The 25,863-nt window shown below is 40.2% G+C and overlaps 1 protein-coding gene across 4 annotated transcripts in view; it reads left to right on the forward strand.

Annotated features, from left to right (window-relative positions):
* Positions 1 to 345: 345 nt before the first annotated feature.
* The window catches only part of NCKAP1 (NCK associated protein 1), a 91,290-nt gene continuing 65,772 nt past the window's right edge, over positions 346 to 25,863 (forward strand). For 2 of the 4 annotated variants that reach the window (XM_049773543.1, XM_049773544.1), the window contains exons 1-3: positions 346 to 553; positions 13,056 to 13,073; positions 14,088 to 14,198. In XM_049773543.1, the coding sequence (XP_049629500.1) occupies positions 446 to 553; positions 13,056 to 13,073; positions 14,088 to 14,198 (237 nt within the window). In that variant the 5' untranslated portion in view covers positions 346 to 445. The remainder of the gene's footprint in view (positions 554 to 13,055; positions 13,074 to 14,087; positions 14,199 to 25,863) is intronic. The other 2 variants (XM_049773545.1, XM_049773546.1) reach the window with 1 other exon arrangement.

The following is a 25,863-nucleotide window of genomic DNA, read 5'->3' on the forward strand; positions in this document are numbered from 1 at the left end:
GGTCCGGGCCTGGGTATCCCATCCCACACGGCGGCGGAAGCAGCGAGCGCCGCCCCGCTCCATCCCCATCAGGCGCAGTTCCGCGTCCGGCCTGGCGGGGGCGCTGTCACCGTCGGCGTCGCAGACGCGCGGCGGGTCAGGTGACCGCGCTGGGCCGGGGCTGCGGGAAGCCGCCGCCTCGTTCTCAGCCGCCGCCGCCGCACCTAGGGAGCGGAGCGGGGGAGCCCGGGAGAGGGAGGGAGGGAAGGAGCGAGCGGGGCGGAGACGGAAGGGCGGCGGGCGGAAGGAAGGAAGGCAGGGAGAGAGGCAGGCAGGCGGGCGGAGGCAGGCCGGGCGGCGGCGGGGTCGGGGGCGAGCCTGGAGCGGGCCATGGGCGCCGTGTGCTAGGCGGGCGGGCGGGCGGCCGGACCCGGGTTGCGAGCGGCGTCCCCACCGCGCCGGCACCATGTCGCGCTCCGTGCTGCAGCCCAGCCAGCAGAAGCTGGCGGAGAAGCTCACCATCCTGCACGACCGGGGCGTCGGCATGCTCACGCGCCTCTACAACATCAAGAAGGTGCGCACGGGGCCGGCGGGGCTGGGATCGGGCTTCGGGGTGGGGTTGGGGGGGGCGAGATGGTCTCCCCCCCGCTTTCGGGCCCGGCGTCGAGCTGGCTGCAGCGAGGCCTACTGCGGACGGAGCTCGGGGCGCCGCCTCCCGGGCCTGGACAAGAACCCGGAGGCCCGAGCCATTACCCGGCGCCCTGCGGTGGGGTCCGGATGGGTTGGGTTGGGTTGGGTTGGGTTGATCGGTCCAACAGGCGCCCCCCTGGACCCCCCAAGGGTGCATCCCCAGCCCAGGAAGGAAGGGACACCCCTGGCTAAAGAACGGGGGTTGCAGGAGAGAGATTGATTCTAGGGGCCTAGGAGGACTTGGATGTTCTGCAAGTGGGGCTCACTCCGGTAGATGTAGGGTTTTGCCTTATTCCTCTTTCATGTCATTTAATTTATATTTTTGCTGTTTGGGTCACATCCAGCAGTGCTCAGGGCTTCCTCCTGGCTCTACACTCAGAAATCGCTCCTGGCAGGCTCCTAGGGAGACCATATGAGATGCCAGGGCTCGAACCACCGTCCTTCTGCATTGCAAAGCAAATTATTGCCTTACCTCTATGCTATCTCTCAGGCCCTTGTTTTTATTTTTATTTTTATTTATTTATTTATTTATTTTTGCGTGGGGTGTACAAGTGAGGCCTGGGTACCAGGGATGGCGAAGCACAGCAGGCCAAGCAAGCGGGGTGCATTGCTGACGATGGTTGGTTGGCATGATTCCCCTGGAAGGTGGAGGAGAGGAGGGGAAGCGAGGGTGGGACCGATTTTTTTGCACTGAAATATTTCTCTGGGTTGTGACTCATGAGAACCGGAAAAACAGCCTCTCTCTCTCTCTCTCTCTCCCATAGCTCTCTCCTCCTCCTCCTCTTCCATGCAGTCTTCCCAACCAGCTCTGCCGGCTTGGCCCCAGACACATTTTAAATAAATTATGCCCTAGCTTGGCAGCAGCTAAAAGAGTGGAACCCGTTGCCCTTTAACTGGTCGGGGGCCTGTCCCGATCTTCCTTGGATGTATGGGCAGGAGGGAATAGAAAAGACTTTGTGAATCTGGGCTTTCGCTTAGTAAGGGTGGGACAGCTTAGTTTAATCTCTGGAGAAAGCCTCCCTGAAATCTTTCTCTCTTAGATAAGGTTAGTGAAGTATTCAAGAATTTAATGAGAGGGCCTGAAGAGATAGTACAGCAGGTCTGGAGCTTCCCTTGAAAGCATCCCACCTGGATGGAGTTCGATCCCCAGCACCTGCTATGGTCCAAGCACCTCCAGGAGTGATCCCTGAGCATAGCCTTTGTGACTCCAAGCTAAACACCCCCCTCCCCAAAATTTTTTGTTAGAGAAAAATTGATGAGCGATTTTGAGCGGGTCAGGAGATCTTAGTTTTCCAGTGATCCCCTTGATGTAGACTTTATAATATATATATATATATATATATATATATATATATATATATATTACCTTTTTCTTAAAAATAAGAGATTGGATGATAATCCATGAGCTGCAAAAATAAAGTAGAACTGCTAGAATTTCTTTTTAAATACATGAACTCTAATTATAAAATTGGTTTGGTTCTATGATTCGATGAGGACACTGTTACATTAAAGAAGAAGATAATATTAAGCCGGTAGATTTAAGAAACAAAATTTAACTGATGAATTTTGTACAAGGAGAGTTGATTTTCTATTGCTCCCCTGTATGTAAGAATTCTAAAGCTTAGTGCAGTCTGGAGAGTAACATGGCTATTTGTTACAGTTTGTGTAACACATTTATGTGGGCTGGGGATGATTTCATTGGATAAAGCATTTTACCTATAGGCTGCATTTCCCTAAACTTTTATGATATTATACTCCTTAAACTTGAAGAGTGGTTCTTATATAAAGAAAAAACCCCGAGCAAGCCAAATTTAGTAAGTAGCTAGACCTGTGGTCTTGTGGTTAAAGGAAATGGTTTTCATGGTTTCTAGAAGAGGAAGTGAGAGTGACATCAAAAGTGATTTGGGTTTTTGAAAGCACATATGCTTTCTAAAAGCATTCTCTCTACATTTTTGTGATACAAATGCACACCAGACATGCCACATGCTACCTTCATAAATTAAGATTAAGCTATACTATAATCCCTGGAAGTTTTAATTTCATTTTTGCGGCAGTCTTTTCTCAAAGCTTTTTTAAAAGAAGCTTCCTGTTTTGAAGAACTGAAGGCTGTTAGATTATTTAACTGCTAAAATTTAGCATGGGTTAAATTATGATTATATTTGAATTCGTTGTTTTGAGGTATTTAAACATATAATTCAACATTTAACACATACTTGTAGCTTGCAGAGAAATATTTTTCCTTGCCTGAAAAAAATTCCCTCTTTAGGGATGATGGTGTTACTTATTTTAGAATTACCTACTGGAATCTAGAGTCATACCTGCACTCTGGGTTGAAGTGGTAAAGGTTTTTATAAAACGTACAGGTGGGTGCTGAAATATATGTGTAGATATGAAATATATTTCTCTAGATAGAATAATAACAGCTTTTAATTTGTTCTTTGTGCTTAATTTTATGTGTAAATGCATGACAAATTTCTTGGCCAGCCAGATTTGTTCAAAATCTTGCCCCAAAATTGGGTAAAACCATGCCGGCGAGGTGGCGCTAGAGGTAAGGTGTCTGCTTTGCAAGCGCTAGCCAAGGAAGGACCGCGGTTCAATCCCCCAGCGTCCCATATGGTCCCTCCAAGCCAGGGGCAATTTCTGAGCACTTAGCCAGGAGTAACCCCTGAGCATCAAACAGGTGTGGCCCGAAAAACCAAAAAAAAAAATTAGTCTAATTTTAAAAGGGGCCGGAGAGATAGCATGGAGATAAGGCGTTTGCCTTTCATGCAGAAGGTCATCAGTTCGAATCCGGCTTCCCATATGGTCCCCTGTGCCTTCCAGGAGCAATTTCTGAGCATGGAGCCAGGAGTTTCCCCTGAGCACTGCTGGGTGTGACCCAAGAACCACAAAAAGAAGCAAAACCAAAATAGGGTAAAACCTGTTTACCATGTGTTATCAGGTTCATGGCTATTTTCCTTTTTTTAATTTATTTTTACTATTTTGTGGCTATTGGGCAAAACCCATTGATGCTCAGGGGTGCTCGAGATTGAACTGGGGTTTGCTGCTTGCACTGTAAGCGCCCTGCCCGCTGAGCGTGCTCTATCACCCATTTCTATCTGCATTTTTTTCTATCTGCATTTTTGACAGCATGAATGACTCACCCTCTTCAATATAAACTCTTAGAGACCTCAAAAAAATCCTCTATTTCATAATATATTTCAATCCATTATCACATTTTTATTGATACTTGTTCGATTATCTAACAGATATCATCAGTCTCTTTATTTTGCTTTTGTGCCAGACCAGTTAGTGCTCAGGGGCTACTCCTAGCAATGCTCAGGGGGATCTTGTAGTGCCCAGGATGAAATTTGGGCCCTCTCTCATGAAATGCATGTGTTCAGCATGATCACTCTTATTTTACTTTTTCAATGGAAATATTTTAGGGAGTCTATATAATGAAAAAAAGATACGTTAGTGACCTAAGTGAAATAAAGTAGTAATATGGGGCTCCTTAAGTTGCTACAAGCAAGGATATTGTGCTTAATTGCTTCTTAGGGTAATGGAAGGTGGTTGCTGAAAAAATTTTTTTTTGGCTGGTGGTGGGGTCCCTCAAGCAGTGCTCAGGAGATTTGACCTGTGGTCTGGCAATTTAATTCCAGGCATATGGTGCTGCTGGGGCCCTTTCTGCCACCAGGGTTGCTCTAGAGGGTCTTTGGAAATATAGGAACTTACCCAGCAATGCTTATGGAGCATGAAGGGTCAAGAGTTTACCTGGCCAGGTCTGGGTTGTGGGCATTCTGTGTAACAACTATGCTGTGCTGTTGCCCAGCACTGATGTTTCACTTTTGAGACTGTCTTCAGTGGAATACATTTAGTGACCTTTTTTTTTTTTTTTAATTTTTGAGCCACACCCAGTGGTGCTCAGGACTTACTCTTGGCTCTGTGCTCTGGAATCACTCCAGGCAGGGATTGGGGAACAATATGTGATGCCTGTAACACAACCCAGGTCTGCCTTAGCAAGGCAAGCATCTTACTCACTGTACTATCTTTCTGGCTCCTTAATTTTTTTTTCTTTTTTTTTTTGTTTTTTGTGTCACACCCAGCGGTGCTCAGAGGATACTACTCCTGGCTTTGCACTCAGAAGTTGCTCCTGGCAAACATGGGGGACCATGTGAGATGCCATCCATCCTGGATCGGCTGCGTGCAAGGCAAACACCCTACCATTGTGCTATCTCTCCGGCACCAATTTCTTTCTTTAATTAAAATGTATCTTCCCTTTTCCATTCCTAATAGTGCTTTCCTGCGGATCTTTGTTTTGGTTTTTGTTTTTTGTTTTTGGGTCACGCCCGGCAATGCTCAGGGGTTACTCCTGGCTCTACGCTCAGAAATCACTCCTGGCAGGCTAGGAGGGACCATATGGGATGTCGGGATTCCAACTGCCAACCTTCTGCATGCAAGGCAAACGCCTTTACCTCCATGCTATCTCTCTGGCCCCCTTTCATGCTGATTTTTAAATTTTTTTTCCAGGCTACAGTTAATGTTACTGTGGCATGACAGGTGGTGGTGGGTGAAATTTGGAAGCCCTGAGAAGTTAGAAGTTCTGTGTGAAATGTCTGTCACTGAGTTTTCTAACACTGGGCTGATGACTTCAGTGAGTGCATTTTTCTTTATCTGTAAAGTTAGCTATAAGGGAAGCCCTAAAGTCCATTCATTCTAATTCTGATTATATTGATCTTTCATTATTGGTAGGGGTGGGACCCAGTGGTTCCCAAGTATGCTCAGGAGGCCTCAGAGGCCCATACCAGCTGTTGTCAGCACAATTATGAATTGGGAATTGGGAATTACTCAGACAGGTAGTGCTGAGTATATTTCCAGGTCTGCACTCCGCAGTGTTCAGGAGACAGTGTGGTGCTGGGCCTCCCTCTCATTCAAGTCAGTCACATGTGAGGCATCCGCCTTTTGTGCGGTGCCACACCCCATGGTGCTCCAGGTTTACTCCTGGTTAAGTGTTCAGGGGTCACTCCTAGCATACTTTGAAGATCATAATGGAGAGACTGGGATTGAAATGGGGCCTACTGCATAGAAGGCTAGTGCTCTACCCTGTGTACTATCTCTCCAGCCCCTAGGCATGTATCTTAGTCCCTGTTCTGTCTCTCTACCCTCCCACCCCCCCACCCTATTACGTTATCTTTCAAATTCTTCATTAGGTACTAATGTAGAGTTTTTGTCCCCTTTCATTTTTAATCTAATTTAAACTGTGGAAGGCTTTTTGCTACACCTGGTGGTATCCAGGACTTACTCCTGGCTCTGCACTCAGGGATACTTCTGGTAGGCTGGGGAGCATATGGGATGCTGGTGTTTGAAGCATGTTCAAAGTTAATGCCTTATCTACTGTACTATTGCTCTGGCTCCCTATACCCTATCTTAAACATTAACCTGAGCGCGATTTAGTTTTCTGTAATATCAGGATGGTGAGGCTTGTTTCTAGCTATCTCCTGGAATTGTTTAAGATAAAGGACAGGGGGCTGGAGTGACAGCACAGTGGTAGGGCTTTTGTCTTACACACGGCAGACCCAGGATAGGCCTGCGTTTGATCCCCGGCATCCCTTATGTTCCCCCAAGTCTGCTAGGAGCGATTTCTGAGAGCAGAGCCAGGAGTATTCCCTGAGCACCTCGCCGCTGGGTGTGGTTCAAACCCCCCACCCCCCCAAAAAAAAGACAATTGGAGTATAGAGATATTACAGTGGATAGGGTGCTTTCCTTGCACGTAGTTGACCTGGTATCAATGTCCAGCACCACATATGGCCCCTGAACCCCCCCCCCCCCCCAGAATTGGTCCCTGAGCACAAAGTCAAGAATAAACCCTGATCCCTGCCTCCTGTAACCCCAAAAGAAACAGAAAAAGTAACAACGTGAAAAGAGTTTACAACTCTTATGAACTTAAAATAGTATTAGGAGAATTAGCAGCTTTTGGGGGGCAGCTTGATTTTCTAGAACATTATTATGTCATAGAAAACATTTCTGCTTGGTTTAAAAATATTTTGGGGCACTCGGAAAACTCAGGTGTATGTAGAGTGTCTACTTTGCACATATGAGGCCTTGGGTTTGAGAGTTTGATGTTAGTGGCTCTGCTTTTTGGGATTCCTGTGCCACCACAACCAAGTGTTCAGCCTCTAGTCACCTGAAACAGTTGTGTGCAAAGACACAAGCAAAGTGCCACCCTAGCAAGTCTTGCATCCAAGTATGTGCAACTACCTCATTGGAGAAAATCAAAGGCAAGGGAAAGTATAGTTGATGCTTTTGTTGATGCTTTCATTTTTTATAGTCCTAGTTTTCATCCTATTTCATGACCTATTTGAACATTTTTGTTTTGTTTTATCTTGTTTTGTGGCCACGCCTGGTGGTGTTCAGGGATTACGCTTGCCACTGCACTCAAGAATCACTCTTGGTGAACTGGTAGAACCATTTTGTAAACTAGGGATTGAACACAGATCAGCTGCATTCAAGGCAAAGCCTACTTGCTATGTTATTGCTCCAGCCCTGCACTAACCTGCCTTGATAGCTGTACCGCATAACAAATACTAGCAGTTTTCCTTGTTGAATTATTACCTCAACCCTGAATAACAGGTTACTCATATTATAACCCTGTTAATAGATTATTATAACCCATATTACTAAAATGGCAACATTTTTAAAAATTGGAATATTTGTTGTCGATTGCACACACTTTTACCCACTTAAAAAATCAGGTTGTTTCCTACAAACTCTTTCCCATGATTTTGTTGGTTTTTTGTTTTTTTTTTTGTCTTGTTTTGGTTTTTGGGCCACACCCAGCGGCACTCGGGGGTTACTCCTGGCTCTGCATTTAGAAATTGATCCTGGCAGGCTCAGGGGATCATCTGGGATGCCAGGGATTGAACCTGGGTCTGCCATGTGCAAGGAAAATGCCCTACCACTGTGGTATTGCTCTGGCCCCTCACATGATTTTGGATAAATTAATTTCCTGAGTGAAAATGGCATAAAATTGAAAGACCCTGGCAGCTGAGATTATTGAGGTGGAAGAAAAAGGTTTACATGATGGGCGTATGGTAAAGGGAAGGAAACAAGTTTAAATTTTCTTTTTCAATGTTAGATTTTCCTTCAGTTAAGGTTTTCCTTTTTGTGTTCCTTAGTCAGGAGCAAAAGGATGTTCCAAATATTGTACTGTGACAGGTTTTACACTGATAAATGTTTGTGAAAATTTCATAGAGCTTAAAAATAAGAAAAAATTACTGGTTGGTAAATCTGAATTTAAATGATATATATGCTATTTATTTAAACAAATTCTATTTTTGTAGCTTTCTTTCTCTCTCTTTCTTTTTTTCTTTCTTTCTGGGTTTTGGGGCCTTATCTAGTGGTGCTCAGGGGCTACTCCCAGCATGGTGTTGGATAATGTGATTATGGGGACTCACCCTGGGGTCCAGCCTGCTCCAGTCCCTTAAAGGAATTTATTTTCCTGGCCTCTAGTTTTTTTCCCTTTCTTTTTGCCTTGCTTTTGATTTGACTTTGTACAATAGAGTGGGTCGGATTGCACTTTGTTCTATGCCTGGAATTCTAAAGAACTTTGCTGCCAGGTTACATTCAGAATTTTGGGAACTTGTGTACTCAGTACTGTATTGAGGGTTCTTTACCACTGAGCTATTCACAGACTCCCGTAGATTTATTTTATTTTATTTTTTTTAAGAAACTGCTTGTAAAAATGAGGACTCAATTATTTTGGGTTTTGTTTTTGGGTGTCCCAGCTGTGCTCAGGACTTATTACTGGTACGCTTGGGGGACCATCCAGTGTGCTGGGAATTGAACCTGGATTGGCTGAGTATAAGGTGATCACCCTGCACTAGGTGGCTATTAGACCCTATACTCCATTTTTTTTTTTTTGGTTTTTGGGCCACACCCGGCATTGCTCAGGGATTACTCCTGGCTGTCTGCTCAGAAATAGCTCCTGGCAGGCACGGGGGACCATATGGGACACTGGGATTCGAACCAACCACCTTAGGTCCTGGATCGGCTGCTTGCAAGGCAAACACCGCTGTGCCATCTCTCCAGGCCCCTATTCTTTTTCTTAATTCTGGAAGGTAAATCTGAGAAGATAAATAAAGAGCATTAGAAAATACTTAGGAAATCAGTCTCTTTTTTATATCTATAAATAAATTCTTTAATCAAATCACCACGAGGTACAAAGCTTTAAAGTTGTTTATTATTGGGGCTGGAGTGATAGCACAGTGTTAGGGCATTTGCTTTGCAAATGCTTACCTGACCCAGGATGGACTTGGGTTCGATCCCCGAAGTCCAATATGGTCCTCCAGCCAGGAGTGATTTCTGAGCACATAGCCAGGAATAAACCCTGAACATCACCGGGTGTGGCTCAAAAACCAAAAAAAAAAAGTTCATAATTGAGTTTTAGCCATACAGTGTACAACACCCTTCACCAATGCACATTTCCTGCGACCAGTATCCCCAGTTTCCCTCCTGCCCTCCTCCTGCCTTCTCTGTGGCACACATTTTTCTTCTTTCTCTTTCCCTCCCCCTCGCTCTTCCGCTCCTCCTGCCTATTCTCTCCTTCCCCCTCCCCAAGTGACAGTGCTTTTCTTGTTGTATTTCCTTTGTGGGATTAATAATTCAGAGCTGTAAAATAATTGATTATTAAAAGACTGTTGTCAAAAATTCAAATAGGTCAGAAATCTCTGACTTCAAAACATCTGCTTATGCATATCCCCCTTTCAAAAGTTATTTCTTAAAAATTGAAAATGCACGCGTTCTTTTATGTACAGACACTAACCTGTGCATGGATATTTTATTGTAGTGTGATTACATTACATTCTTTACATTGATAAAATTGAAGCTGTGTGATGCAGTTTACATATAATGAATTAGAATCCCATGCCCTCTACATCTAATTCTTAGGGAGGTCACACCTATGTCTTTACCCCTCTGATTCTCAGGGACCATTCTGCCCAGGGATTCTGAGTCTCTGGCATCCAAAATATGTGCTCCAGCCCAAAATTAAGAGTTCCTTTAGTTGTCACTGTTAATTCTTATATTGTAAGATGTTAGAGGACTGGGCATATTTAGTTAGCCACATCTAATATATTAGAAGGGCAAAGACCCAGGTGAAAAAGTGCCAGTATTAGAGGTATTTTCTTTTTCTTGTTAATGGTGTTTGAAAATCTATTTCATGTTCTTACTTGTTGGCAGAATTGATGTTAACATTCTACAAGTAATTCAGTGTCAGGTATAGTGGATGTGTATTTAGATGTTATAGAATTAAGTTATCACATATCTTCAAATCTTATACCCTCTGTGCAGGCACTGTAATGTTTAACAGGGTGAGGGAATAATATGGGTTAGTGTGCAGGCCGAGATCACATTTCCAGCACCACAAGCCTTGTCTTCCTCCCCCAACATTGTTGGACTGCCATTTTAGCCCTGGAGGCCCTCCTGTCTCCCCCAAAACTATGGGGTATTGCTTTACAGACTGGGATAGCATCCTCAGTTCCTAGCATCAAATCAGGGCTTTGTAATCCAAGAATTGCCGGGAGCGGATCCCAGTCTGTTCTACCCCTGCAAAAAGAAAAGGGAAATATGTATAAACATTAAAAATGCCTCTTAGGTATTTTGCCCACCCCACTCTTTTAGTTTTCTTTAGATCTGTGTTACGGTTACCTTTTTTGTAGATACATGGTTAAATTTGGAGAGGCTAAATAAATGATTTGTTCAATTCTTAGTCTAGAAAGCTAAGCCATACTAGGGTATACTTAGGGGTTACTTTTGGCTGAGCACTCAGAAATCACTCCTGGCAGGCTCAAGAAACCAAATGGGATGCTGGAGATCAAACCAAATCAACCCAAATGCAAGGCAAACTGTCTCTCTAGCCCCTAGAACAAGAATTTTGAAATATAAAATAAAAACTGACTACTCCCTGTTATTGCCTGGCTGAAGCTTCTGTTAATACTTCAAAATCAAGTTAACTCCTTTTCCCATCCCCTAGACTGGCGTCCTCTTAATTTTCTTTTCACATTTAACACAGCATTTTCCTTAACTCTCCACACATCTCTCATCCATACATACAGAATTGTCTTGGAGGTTAGATTTGGGATGGGATGGGAGTTGTGGGTGTAGGGAACAGAGTAGTATCTCTGTTTTGGTTTTTGGGTCACACCTGGCTGTGCTTACACCTCACATTTGCCTCTGTGCTCAGGGATCAAATCTGGATTGGTTGCATGCAAGGCAGTGTTTTGGAAGTTGTGCTTTTTATTGACTTTTTTGGGATACATTCGGTCATGTTCTAGACTTAACTCTTGGCTCTGTGCTTAAGGATTACTCCTGGCAAGGAGCAATATGAGAGGCTAGGATCAAACCCAAGGTAGCTACATGCAAGGCAAGAGCTGTAATATTTCTCTGGCCCTTTATTGACATTTTTAATATTTATGCAATGCCCAGTGCTCTTAAGTTTCTGCATGCTCACTCACATACTTACTTACATAAAACCTTTTAGGGCAAATTATAATTTTTACTTGTTTAGTGATATTTTAACTGAGGAGAAAAACTAAAATCACTTATGTTTAAAATAATTTGTATTTATATTAAATATAAATATTTAATATTTATATTAAATATAAAGTGATGGAGCCCAGGTAGAAAGTGATGGAGCCCAGGATCTGAAGATTAGTCAGCTTGTCCTATAGCTTGTATTGTAAGCTGCTAAGCTTTTACAGTAGGTACAACAGGTTCAGTATATTTAGGCTTAGGGTGAATGGAGGAAGATACATAATTGGGAGCCAAAAATGTAGTCATATGATAAAGACTATCTTATAATTGCTATTCGTCTGATAGTTTTGCTTGGTTAATTTTATTTTATTAATTTTTGGTTTTGGGGACACTCAGAGATGCTCAAGGGTTAGTTACTGCTGTCTTTGCACACAGAATGACTTCTGTGGGCTTGGGGGACCTTATGGGATGCCAGGGATTGAAACCGGGTTGGCTGTGTGCAGGTTAAATACCCTGTCCTCTGTATTCTGGCCCCTTGAGTACTTTTTTAATTTTGCAGTCAGTAGTTAACATTTTTATAGCACTTATGTGCTAGACCTTTTACTTAGCTTGTACATGGTTTACTTCTAATTAACTTAATTGCCCTATGAGGTAAGTACTAATTCTCCCACTTTATACATGAAGAAACCGAGACAAGGAGATATTTTGTAATAATATTCAAATTCCCATGGTTAAGTGGAAAATACTGAAACTCAGTCAGTCTTCAGAATGTGTGGATCATCTTTATGCCACGCTATCTCCCTACTTAGTACGTTAGGTATGGTTCACTAGAAATGTGAAAAATGGTAGAAAAAAGTTCTAAGGAAAGAAGAAATGTAACCTTTTTTTTTCTTTGAAATAAAGTCTCATTCTGCTTTTAGTGCAAGAAGGAAGATTATTTTTGTATATACATGTCTTTGATTGTTAGTATTGTCAGAATTGATAGATGAAATTTAGACATTATAAAAGTTAATACATATGAATATAATTTGGGATCACTTTAGAATTTTGCACTACCTCAGACATGTTAAAAAAACTTGCATTGTATTATTGATATAAGGAACTGATGGTCTGTAGCTGTTTTCTACTAGGTTGGACAGATTTTTTTAAATTTATTGGTTTCTTGATATATTACTCTACAGCATAATATTTGGGGGAAGCCGAGTAAATGAAAGATTCATGGGATATAACATTTAAAACCAATTATCTTTTAAAGTAAGATGTTATTTAGAATGTTGAAATGGAATTTATATAGTAGCCTTGTTCAAGTTCTAAATTTAAAATAGTTTTATCTATTTATGTTTGGGAATAAAGAGAATTCTTAATGCATCCCTATTTCCATTTGGAAAATATGGGAATGTTTGCATTAATTTTCATATTTTTGCTCGGACAGGAATTAGTTGTTATTTAAAAACTAGTTTTAAGTTGAAGTACAAAGATCAATCAATAACAATTTATTTTTATTCTTGGCCACCGTTTCTTTTTAAGGTATGTAAAATTTCACTGATGGTTTTGCTCTTGTTTTCATAGTTGCATGTAGTTTATTTTTCCTTCTAGCATTATTTTAAGTTGACTTAGAAAGAGCACCAAGAAACTGACATGGTTGTACACAACACAGAAGTATTTTAATATATCTTAATAGTATAAACTAGAATATAATCTATTGTATACTAAAATTTGCAATGTAGAGTACTTTTAAAGTTGTAACACCATATAGTTCTAATCTTGCTTTGTTATTCATAGTCTGCAGTGCCTAATTTTTTTTACTAGCAGTATGTCATAGTTTGGCTCATTGTTTACACGTAATTTTCTCTCTTTTTATTACAATGCTTCCCCAGCAAGGACAAGTTTGGAAGGTTTGCAAAAGCTTTTCACCTTCCCTCTGCCCGCTTGCCCGCTTTCAGATCAGTTTCATGTTTCATAACTTCTCTCTCTGCAATTCACAACATAGTCATAGTAAACAATGAGAAAGCATTAAATTGCAGCTTTGTTATTTCCTTTACACATTATAGATAGTGGAGAGATGTAACTTTCCAAAGGATATATCCTTTTAAAAATGCAATAAAAAGTTAGTGTTGTTTTAGTAAGGCCCTAAGAAAAAAAGATCTCACTAAAAAGTTAATTAAATGAACAGTGGGCTATATTCAAGATTATATTCTGTATCACACAGACTTTAGATAAAAAGCTCGGCCTAATAATTTTGTGTATTTGTATAATGCTTTACAAATTTACTGCTGATGTTGTCAAAATATAAACATTTCCATTTGTTCTGTGCCTATGAGATAAAGAAAGATGTAGATTTATTGTTTAGAGTGTTATTTTGATTTGATGGAAAGAAAACACTAGTAATTCAGATATTCTTAGTAACAAGTAACACACTTTAGTTATATGAAGACAGTTTTAGCAGCTTTCAGTTCTTTTGAACTAGGGTTCTTGTATTAAAATGTATATAGTGAATGAGGAAAACACTTTGGACAAAAATTAACATATAGCAAAAAACATTTCCAGTACTCTACCAAATACTTATTTAATTTCGTTATGTTTTATTAGCGTCAGATGAATACAATCCTACCTCAATTTTTTTTCTTTTTTCTTTTTCTTTTTTTTTAGGTTTGAGCTTTTTTCTTCACTGCTGTTCTGCGCTAACTGCTTTGAAACTTTCCATGCATTTTTTTTTTCAGTAGAAGAACATCTCTGTACTGTCTCCCATTGCATTTTTCAGCTGTGACAATCCCTGCACTTTGCCTATTCATTTTATCACCTGCTCACCAAAAAAATAAAATTTTCTAATTTCTGATTGCAGATTTTGCTCTTATTCCTTGGTTCTAGAAGGACGCATTTCAATTTTTTTTATTACTGTTGTTTTATAGGCATGTGGAGACCCGAAGGCAAAACCTTCTTACCTTATTGATAAAAACCTGGAATCAGCTGTGAAGTTCATAGTCAGAAAGTTCCCAGCTGTAGAAACCCGCAACAACAATGTAAGTCACCGAATTTTTGTATTGTTTTATTTTTAGCTGTCTGTCTGTAAAGCAATGGTTAATATCATGCTTGAAGTAGTTTTTAATCTAATTTAACTTTGATGTATATATTATTTAATACATTAGGTTTTTAGTGACAGTTTTTTAATCTCAAATTGGGGAAATGACTCGGGTACATTGCCATTTTCTTGTAGGAAATGTAATATCTTAATTTCTTGCATACTCTTTCCTTTAAGTTGCATCTGAAAGTAAAGTAATACAGATATAGTGCATGACTTAAAAAATGAAGTCCATATTTAGGTTAGTCAAATCTTCATACTGTATTTATTTGTTTATTTATTTATTTATTTAGTTTTTGGTTTTTTTGGCCACACCTGGTGATGCTCAGGGTTTACTTCTGGCTATGTGCTCAGAAATCACTCCTGGCTTGGGGGACCATATGGGGCACCGGGGGATCGGACCTCGGTCTGTTCTAGGCTAGCGTGCACAAGGCAGATATTTTACGGCTTGCACTACCACTCCGGCCCCTGTACTGCTTTTATTTATAGTAGTTTTAAATATATTTTTTTCTTAATTTTATAATGCAGAAAATTATTTTGAAAATTAACTAGTAGAGCAAGGTATGTTAGGACTGTTATGATTTCATACTTTTTCTAGTAGGTTAGTCTTAGTATATTGAAGTGGAGACATGTTTGGCTATCTTTTAGTAGTTCTTTAAAATAATGCCTATAATCAACTAGTTAAAAAAAATTAGTGTTATTTTGGAGGCTAGAGAGATAAGCACAGTAGGGAATGCATTGCCTTGCTCACAGCCAACAAACTTCTCCCCCTCTCAGCCCACCAGGAGTAATTCCTGAGTACAGAGCTAGGAGTAGCTAACTCCTGAACATAATTGGGTATATCAAAAACCAAATTCCAAATCAGACAAACACAATTAGTGGAGTGTTTTTTATTTTTCGGCTACACCTGATGGTACTCACATTATGCCTAACTCTGTTCTTAGAAATTATACCTGGCAGGTTTGGGGGGCCACCTGGAATTCTAGGGATTGAACCCAGGTCAACCGTATGCAAGGCAAATCCCTACCTGCTGTTCTATCACTCTGGCCTATGTTTATTTTTCACTGTATAATATTTTTTGAAATTTTGTTACTTGTAATACTTCTTGCATATCTTAATAATCTCATGTTAACATCTTTCTTTTTTTTTTATTTTTTGTTTTTTTGGCCACACCTGGCGATGCTCAGGGGTTACTCCTGGGCCAGGGGTCCTCAAACTTTTTAAACAGGGGGCCAGTTCACTGTCCCTCAGACCATTGGAGGGTCTGACTATAGTAAAAACAAAACTTATGAACGGATTCTTGTGCACACTGCATATATCTTATTTTGCAATGAAGAAACAAAACAGATACACATACAATATGTGGCCCACGGGCCATAGTTTGAGGACCACTGCTCGTGGCTGTCTACTCAAAAATAGCTCCTGGCAGGCACGGGGGACCATATGGGACACCTAGATTCCAACCAACCACCTTTGGTCCTGGATCGGCTGCTTGCAAGGCAAACGCCGCTGTGCTATCTCTCTGGGCCCTCATGTTAACATCTTTATTAACTCTTGCATTATGTATAAACTTAATCTGAAATTTTCTCTTTCTTGGAATCTATTTTTTTTTGGGGGGGGGTCACACCCATCAGTGCTCAGGGGTTATTCCTGGCTCTATGCTCAGAAATCGCTCCTGTCAGGCACAGGGGACCATATGGGATGCTGGGATTCGAACCACCAACCTTCTGCATGAAAGGCAAAACGCCTTACCTCCATGATATCTCTCCGCCCCCTTTGGAATCTATTTTTAAGAAGCTGTTTAAGGGGCCCGGAGAGATAGCACAGCGGTGTTTGCCTTGCAAGCAGCCGATCCAGGACCTAAGGTGGTTGGTTCAAATCCCGGTGTCCCATATGGTCCCCCGTGCCTGCCAGGAGCTATTTCTGAGCAGACAGCCAGGAGTAACCCCTGAGCATCGCCGGGTGTGGCCCAAAAACCAAAAAAAAAAAAAAAAAAGAAGCTGTTTAAGAAAGATTTTTGTCATCTTTTGGTTTCCTCAGATCATGTACATTTATTGAAATTATTTTTGGGGGGTTTTGGGCCACACCTGGTGGTGTTCAGGGGTTACTCCTGACTCTTGGCTTAGAAATCGCTCCTGGCAGGCTTGGGGACCATATTGGATGCTGGGAACTGAACCCTGGTCTATCCTAGGTCAACTGCTTACAAGGCAATGCTCTGCTGCTGCTCCAGCCCCTAAAATGATTTCTCTAAAGAAGAATACTTCTTTAAACTTTTTATGATTAGAGGTCAATAGAGCTATTTGTTACCTGGAAGATTATGTTTGATAATTGATATATGAAGTATCATAATTAGTACCTGATTACAAACAAGTGATTTGAAGTATACAATATTTTTTTCTTTCTTTTTTGGCGGTGCTCAGGGCTAACTTCTGGCTCTGCAGGCAGGAATTATTCCTGATGATAGTTGAGGGACCATATGGGATGCTGGGGATTGAACCCAGATTGACCATATGCAAGGCAAGCATCCAGCCCACTTTATTACTTAAAAGTGTACCATTAAAAAGTACTTAAAAAGTGTACAATTCTGGGCCTGGAGAGATAACACAGTGGAGTTTGCCTTGCAAGCAGCCGATCCAGGACCTAAGGTGGTTGGTTCGAATCCTGATGACCCATATGGTCCCCCGTGCCTGCCAGGAGCTATTACTGAGCAGACAGCCAGGAGTAATCCCTGAGCACTGCCGAGTGTGGCCCAAAAACCAAAAACCAAAAAAAAAAAAAAAAGTACAATTCTTATGAATGCCCTTATTTGTAAAAATAAAAAACGCAACTTTTTTTTTAATTGTATCACTGTGGATTCCAAAGTTACAAAGTTACTCATAATTCAGTTTCGGATATCTAACCCCAAGTTTGTAGTAATTAGCTACTACCTTAATGATACCCTTAATGATAATACACTCTCTATACTTTAATTTACATGATTTGTTTTTCTCAGATCTCCAGTGATCTTTGTGATAGGAAGTTTTCAGAGACCATATGGTGCATTGGGGACTTTGGGACCATACCCGAGTGGTTTTTAGGGTTATACCTGACTCTGCTCAAGGATAACTCTTAGCAGTGCTCAGGGGATCATCTGTGGCACTGGGCGTTATATGAGTTAGCTAGGGGAAAATGCCTCAGGTTCCTGTATTCACGCTCTTTCCCATCACATCTTTTTACTTGAATGTACAACTCTATGTATGTGCATATGTGTATTTCTACTTGAGAATATGCATGGTTCCTGAATATAAGTTCTTTTCTCAGAAAATTAGTACAATCTGATAGGATATACATTCAGTCTTTAATAGCAGTAAATTTTGTTTGTTAGACAGTAATATAAAATAACCTTTGCTGTTGGTATGCTGGGTAAACTTTAAAATAATGCTGTTGCCTTTTTATTTTATTTTATTTCTTATTAATATATTTATTTATGATGCCTTTTATTTTAATTAGTCTTGCTTCCCTTCTCTGAAGCATAAAATGTATTGGGGGAGTTGCCTTGAAAGTGGTATTCAGGAGGTGGGGGCCCTACCAGTGTGAGGTTTTTTGTTCTTTTTGTTTGTTTCTTTTTGGCCAATTAGTTTTGGGAGACTTTATTTTTATTTAATTTTTTTGAAATTACCTTTTATCTTTTTTTATGTATATTTTATTTAAACACCTTGATTACATACATGATTGTGTTTGGGTTTCAGTCATGTAAAGAACACTACCCATCACCAGTGCAACATTCCCATCACCAATGTCCCAAATCTCCCTGCTCCCCACCCAATCCCTGCCTGTACTCTAGACAGGCTTTCTATAACCCTCATACATTCTCATTATTAGGATAGTTCAAAATGTAGTTATTTCTCTAACTAAACTCATCCCTGTTTGTGGTGAGCTTCATGAGGTGAGCTGTAACTTCCAGCTCTTCTCTTTTGTGTCTGAAAATTATTATTGCAAGAATATCTTTTATTTTTCTTAAAACCCATAGATGAGTGAGTCCATTCTGCGTTTTCTCTTTCTCTCTGACTTAATTCACTCAGCATAATAGATTCCATGTACATTCATGTATAGGAAAATTTCATGACTTCATCTCTCCTGACAGCTGCATAATATTCCATTGTGTATATGTACCAGTTTCTTTAGCCATTTGTCTGTTGAAGGGCATCTTGGTTGTTTCCAGAGTCTTGCTATGGTAAATAGTGCTGCAATGAATATAGATGTAAGGAAGGGGTTTTTGTATTGTATTTTTGTATTCCTAGGGTATATTCCTAGGAATGATATAGCTGGATCATATGGGAGCTCGATTTCCAGTTTTTGGAGGAATCTCCATATTGTTTTCCATAAAGGTTGAACTAGGCGGCATTTCCACCAGCAGTGGATAAGAGTAGTTATGGGAGATTTAAAGTCCTAAAGATGCTATGCTGCTCAACTCTACAGTGCTGAAGGCCCTCACCAGAGTTGCTCGGAGTACCATGTGATGCCATGAATGGAACCCAGACTGGTGGATGTTAGGCATGGGTCATTCACTGGCCCTGAAATATTTTTTTAATGAAAGCTTTACTGGGATATAATTCATTACTATATAGTTCAGACTTAAAATGTGCAGTTTAGTGGTTTTTGGTGCATCCATAGAATTGTGCATCCAGTGTCATGATTTTTAAAACAGTTTTATCACCCCCCACAGGAAACCATTAACTGTCACTGGTTTCAATCCCTCACTCCTAGGTAGTTCACTTTCTTGTCTATATATCTGGTCTGAAGATTTCACATGGCATATATCACATGGTCTTTATAATTAATTATATGATCTACTTTCACTTAACATATTTTCAAGATGTATACAAGTTTTTAGTACTTCATTTTTCTTTATTGCTAAAGAATACTTTATTTTGTGGCTTTACATTTTGTTTATCAATGAATCAGTTGATTGATGTTTACATTGTTTCTGCTTTTTTAGCTATTAAGACTGTGCTGTAGCTGGGCTGGGCATGGAATAGGGCACTTGCCTTGCAAGGCTGACTTGGGTTTGATACCCTGGCATCCCATTTGGTTCTTTGAGCATTCTAGGAGTGATTCCTGAGCACAGAGCGAGGAGTAACCCCTGAGCACTGCCAATTGTGACCCCAAATCCAAACAACAAAAACATGTTGCTATAAGCATTTTTGTGAGGGTTAAGTGAACATACATTTTTATTTCTTGGGTGTGTAATTATACCTGAGATTGAACCTAGAAACACAGGTAGAATTAGGTGTTTTTCTACAGAACCAGGCCTTTGTTATTTTTTTGTCTGTTGAAAACCATATACGAGATGTTAATGAAGTTTTATAATCAGTTTTGTTCTGGGCCTATTAAAATCTTTGTGAGATGTTCTTAGAGAATTTAGATTAAGAAATGAGAAGTAAATGGTTTCATTTTAATTTTTTTAATTCCATAGAAGTAGTAAATGGAGATTGAAGGTCAGAGAGGGACAATAGCAGATTGATAGGGGAAGGAAATTCTTAATACTATAAACACTGCAGAAACGTTTTTAATAACCCCTGTGTATTTCTGATATTTGGTTTAAATAATATACCTCAGGACTTATTTTTGTTTCAGTGCTCAGTCAGAATTACCAGCTAGTATTATTTTTGTTTTGGTTCATGCCTTATAAGTAACTTTCATCCTGGTTTAAGAAAAGGCAGTTGTCAAAAGGAATTAAAAATAAAGTTTATTTTTTAACTTTCTAAAATAGAATCTTACCAAAAAGCTAATCTTACTTTTGCAGCCCAGAAGTTGATTCTTTTTTTGTCACTTTCCTTCCCTCTAGATGTTGGTTTTTAGTTGATTGTTTTCTGCTTCCTTTTTTTTTTTTTTTTTTTTTTTCAGTTTTTGGGTCACACCCGGCGGTGCTCAGGGGTTACTCCTGGCTGTCTGCTCAGAAATAGCTCCTGGCAGGCATGGGGGACCATATGGGACACCGGGATTTGAACCAACCACCTTTGGTCCTGGATCTGCTGCTTGCAAGGCAAACACCGCTGTGCTATCTCTCCGGGCCCTTTTGCTTCCTTTTTAAAGTCCCATTAGGTGCTGTGAGATACAACAGTATCTGTGTCAGTATTACAAAAGAGATTGACTACAACTTACAGGGCTTCAAGTATGATGATGTTAGACTTTTTGGAGTCATTTTTGCTGTCTTATCCAGATGCCTTTGTGTTATTGAGGCATCATGATTTACAATGCTATTCATAGTTGGGTTTTAGACATAACTATGTTCCATCATCAAACCCACTGCAAGTGTTTTCTTGCCTCCTCCAGGGTTTCTAGGTTCTCTTTCTCCCACCCATCTCTGGCCTGCCATCTTGACAGGGACTTTTAAAGTTTGATTCTTGGGGTTTGGGTCTCTTGTTTGCAGTGTGATTGACTCTGTGATTTGGATAGTTAGTTCTGTTACTCCTTTATGCCACTGATGTTTTGAATCTTTCTGACCCTTACTCTCCATTGCTGTATTTCTTTTCTTCTTTGCCCTTTTATTTTTTTTTTTACTATGAAGCCAAAGGTGATCTTGCCACCCCCCTTTCAAACATTGCATTTCCTCATCCGTTTATTCAATATACTACCTGATTAGTGTATTTATCCTTCTTTTGGCTTCATTTAAAATAATACTTTCTGGTTTATCATATTACAGCAAATTGCATGATTTCATTGTTTCTTACAGCTGTGGAATGTTCCACATCTTCATAATCCATTCATCTGTCATGGGACACAAATAGACCCCATATTTTAATTCTTGTATCAAGTGCTACAATGAATAATGGTGAGCATATGTACTTTTGAATGAATATTTTTATGCTGGAGGAGTAGGTACTCAGAAGCGTAATTGCTGGGTCACATGGCAGCTCAGTTTTTTTTTTTTTTTCACCAAAATAACTTGTATACCAGAAAATGAATCACGTAGACCAGAAGAATTTAGGGTGAAAAGTATTTTTCTTATCTTACTGTCAGTCTAGTTGTGTTTTTCAGAAGGACTTTCTATTTGGATACTCCTGGAGGTTACCACCAGAATTTTAAGGAATAAACTAATTCTCTTATTTATTTGTTTACTTACTACGTTAAGGCAATGCCTAATTCTTTGCTCCAAAGGATGAAGTTAGAGCATTAAATTTTTTACTCCTTATTTATCCTTTCCCTCTTTTTATGCTTGAATAGTGTTTAGTTAGCTTTTCTACCTTGTTGCATTTGGACTTATATGAAAAAAAAATATAAATGGGGCTAGAGAGATAGTACAGTGAATAGGGCACTTGCTGTTTTTGATCCCTAGCACCACATATGACTACCTCACAGTGCCAGGAGTGTTCCCTGAACATAGAGCCAAGAGTAAGCCCTAAGAACCAGTGGATGTTTTCCAACAGAGAGTAATACTTTGGCATCAAAATGAAATGAATTTTTTTTTCTTCAGTGCAAGAATCAAACCCAGTGCTTAGCACATTACAGGAATATGTTTTCCTCCTGAGCCTTTAGTCACTTTAAACTGGGTACCCTTGAGCATTTCAGTATTTCTAGTCCCATGAAATACATTCTTCTAGAATCCATTTTACATTAACTGTGGAATTACAGTTATGTGTCCTTACAAGTATTATGAATATTCTTCAGTGTGTTTAAAAGTTTTAGCAGTAAATTTTAATTCTTGAGAGTTCTACTCTTCCTGTTATTGTCCTTTTCCTACTGTCCTCTCTGGAGACTGCTTTGCTTTCATTCTGGCACATATTTCTCCTTGTTATTGTCATTCTGGCCTTAACCACTGTAACATCTCTCTGGCCCAATATGTCTTTTTTTAAATCAGTTTTCATAAAGTTTAGGAATCCTCTGAAATTGTATATAGTGCTTGTGATTATATTTTTCTGGTGTTGAGGGCTTACTGATGGTGTGGGAACCATATTTGATACTGTAGAGTGAATTGTGGTCAGCACAATGTCATTTTTTAAAGGACATTCTTATCCTGAATATGCCTTTTAATATCACATTAATTTATTAATCTCATATTCTGTGTATCCTTTTTGTTTTTGAGCACACCTGGCAGTGCTCAGGCATTTTACTCCTAGCTCTGCACTCAGGTTTCATTCCTTGCAGACTTGGGGAACTATACAAGATGCTGGGGATCAGACCGGAGTCTTTTATATGCAAGGCAAACACCCCACCCGCTGTGCTATTGCTCTGACCCCTATACTATGTATTCTTAGTAAATGAAACTTTAACCTCAGTTCAAGGATGCTTGTTTATTTACCTGTAAATTGAGCATTATACTGGGATTTCCAGGTATAATCCTCAAGGAGGTGCATTTCTAGTAACTACATTCTTTTTACTTGATTTGATTTTTTTTTTGACCACACTCTGATGCTTACAGTTTTTTCATGATTTGGCCACATGCTGGGCAAGCACCCTACCTGCTAAACTAGCATCACCATGGATCCCCTGTAGCTCTCTGTGATCATATGCAAGGGTCTCAAACTCGTGGCCTGCCCATACAACATTTTGTAGCCCTGCCCTAGAGGAATTTTGTTTTGTTTTGTTTTAGTTGTTTGGGTCACAACCCCCAATGTTCAAGGCTTACTACTGACTTTGCACTCAAGGATCACCCCGACTTTGCCTCCTGTGGCCCCAAGGTAAATTGAGTTTGAGACCCCTGATATAGTGGATAGTGGTTAGTACTCTGCATTGTGTATTAGCATCACCAGTTCTCTTTTTTCTTTTTTTTCATATTGCCTCAAGTTATATCTTGCCCCAGTTATTATTTTAAAAATTTGTTTGAAGTATCAGAATTTTTAATAATCTTTATAATAGCATTTCATGCAGTTTTCTAATACCACACTATCCACCAGTGTCTACTTCCTTCCGCTTTTTTCTCTGGCTTCCACTTTATCACCCCACCCTCTGTGCTATTTTAAGCTCAGTTTTGTAGACCAGTTCCCAGTTCTCCCCTTACTATTTTTTTTTTTTTTTTGGTTTTTGGGCCACACCCGTTTGACGCTCAGGGGTTACTCCTGGCTATGTGCTCAGAAATCGCCCCTGGCTTGGGGGGACCATATGGGACGCCGGGGGATCGAACCGCCGTTCCTTGGCTAGCGCTTGTAAGGCAGACACCTTACCTCTAGCGCCACCTTCCCGGCCCTAGTATTTTTTTTTTTTTTTTATATTCTACAGATGAAATTCTTCTTTGCTGTTCCTTTCTTTTGATTTACTTCTCTCATTGTGATACCCTCTAGTTCTATCCACTTAGTGGCAAATTGCATGACTTTATCTTTTTTTTTTTTTTTTGAAGCCTGTGAACATTTATTTATTTACTTATTTATATATTTATATGGTTTTTGGGTCACACCCGGTGGCGCTCCAGGTTTACTCCTGGCTCTGTGCTCAGAAATAGCTCCTGGCAGGTTTGGGGGACCAGATGGAATCTCAGGATTTGAACCAACCTCAGTCCTGGGTTGTCATTTGCAAGGCAAATGCCCTACTGCTGTGCTATCTCTCTGGCCTGGACCTTTTCTTTTTTTTTTCTTTTTGGTTTTTGGGCCACACCCATTTGACGCTCAGGAGTTACTCCTGGCTACGCTCTCAGAAATCGCTCCTGGCTTGGGGGAACCAAACGGGATCGGACCTCCTACGCTAGTGCTTGTAAGGCATACACCTTACCTCTAGCGCCACCTCTCCGGTCCGACTTTTTCTTTTCTTATAGCAAATAGTAGTCCATTATTTTTTAGTTATCTTTCAAATAATAGTTATTCAGTCCTTTTGGCTATTATAGTAATTATGGTGTCCTTCATGAGAGCCAAGGATGTTGCCAATACCTAATTAACCCATGGATCTGTAATTTTTGTTTTTTTGAAGGAACCTTTTATCAATTTTAACTGTATGCCCTTTAGTATCTTTAACATGATATTTATTATTTTTCATGATGTCAACCTTGTAGAAACCCATCAAGCTAAAATACAGTGATTTTACTTACTTGGATTTTAATATTTGCAAATTGTGGAGCACAAGCTCAAGTATTGCCTAAATTGTATTCTGGTAGGATCTATGTAGAGCTCTGGTAGAGCTTTTTACTAGCTGGGGAACATATCAAATTATGTCCTAGAAACCAGAGGCTACCAGGACTTTGATGTTCAGAGGTCACTAGAATACACTTAAGTGTCCTGTGGAGGGAATACAGTGCTGAGGGTCCAGCCAAGATCTCATTTATGTGGGTCACCTATTCTATCAGTGAACCTACATTCTGGTTCTTAAGAAATTTGTGAAAAGAATAAACATGTGGTTTTGGGGGTGGAGATGAGGACTATATAAGATAATTAACAAGATTTAGAATTGGTTATAAAGTATTTATTTGTTGAGTTCACATTTTGAATTTTTCAGTGGATCTGGCTATGTAGAGAAGAATGTGAAAGGCAGTATGATAGTGCAGTGTGTGAGGCACTTGCAACTTAATGGTTCCCTGAGTCAGTCAAGTGTGATTCTTGAGCACATAGCCAAGAGTAAGCCCTGTGTGTTCACCCCTTCCCACACGCACATTACCCCCCCCCCCCAAACAAAGAAAACTCTTTGGTCAATTTTTATAGGAATCTATTTAGAGACTCAATTCCTGCCCAATAGTAAATATAAACATAGCATAAGGTAAAGATGAATTCTAAGAGGAACAAAACAGAATAAGTGAATGAACGTACTCTTGGGAAGATCTTTTACTTAAAAGTCATCTACATTGGCCTTACTGATGAGGACACATTGGGACAGAGATGTGAAGATAGGCAGGAAGAAGATGAGCAGGGGAAGAAGTGGGTGCTGAGAGGTCAGCTGATGCCTAGTGGGTATGCTCTGGGACAGAAGGTAGGCTGTCTGGAGTGAAATCATTTGGGTTTGGTGTGGAGTTAATGTAAATGAGACCAGAGTCCTTGTCAGAGGTAAGCAGTCCCTAAAAGGCTTCTTAGGCCATTATAAGGGCTTTGATTAATTACTCTGCACACATTAAGATGTCACCTAAAGAGAGTAGTGGAGGAGTGAAATGTGAATATACCATGATCACTGTGGCTGCTAGAGTAAGAATAGTCAACAGTAGAAAAAGGCACAAACTGGGAAACTAATTAGGAAATCTGCATTCATAGAGATTGAGAGCTGATATAGGCTTGGACTAGCATGGTAGTGGAGAAAAAGTTTAGAATCATTAGTTTTTTGGGTTTTTTTTTTCTTTGTTTTTTTGGGTCACACCCAGCAGCGCTCAGAGGTTACTCCCGGCTTTACACTCAGAAATCGCTCCTGGCAGGCTCGGGGGACCATATGGGATGCTGGGATTTTTGCTTTCTCTTGATAGGTTTTATCAGCCATTTGTAGAGGGAGAGAGGGAAAAGGAACATGTGATTATGAGCTTTTGAATCTGAAGACACATGAAAGTTCAATAAAGTACCAGTAAAAAGGTGATGGTGAATTAAATAGATTTCTCTGAGTTATGGCTGTATACAGTTATTTTTTCTATGGCTGTAGGGTATTAAGGAGAGTGTTAGAGGTAATAATGTCTAAGAACTTACTCTTCCATTAATGTCACTTCATCTTTCTCAGAATCTCCCTCT

Source organism: Suncus etruscus, chromosome 5, assembly GCF_024139225.1.
Source record: "Suncus etruscus isolate mSunEtr1 chromosome 5, mSunEtr1.pri.cur, whole genome shotgun sequence".
NCBI lineage: Eukaryota > Metazoa > Chordata > Mammalia > Eulipotyphla > Soricidae > Suncus > Suncus etruscus.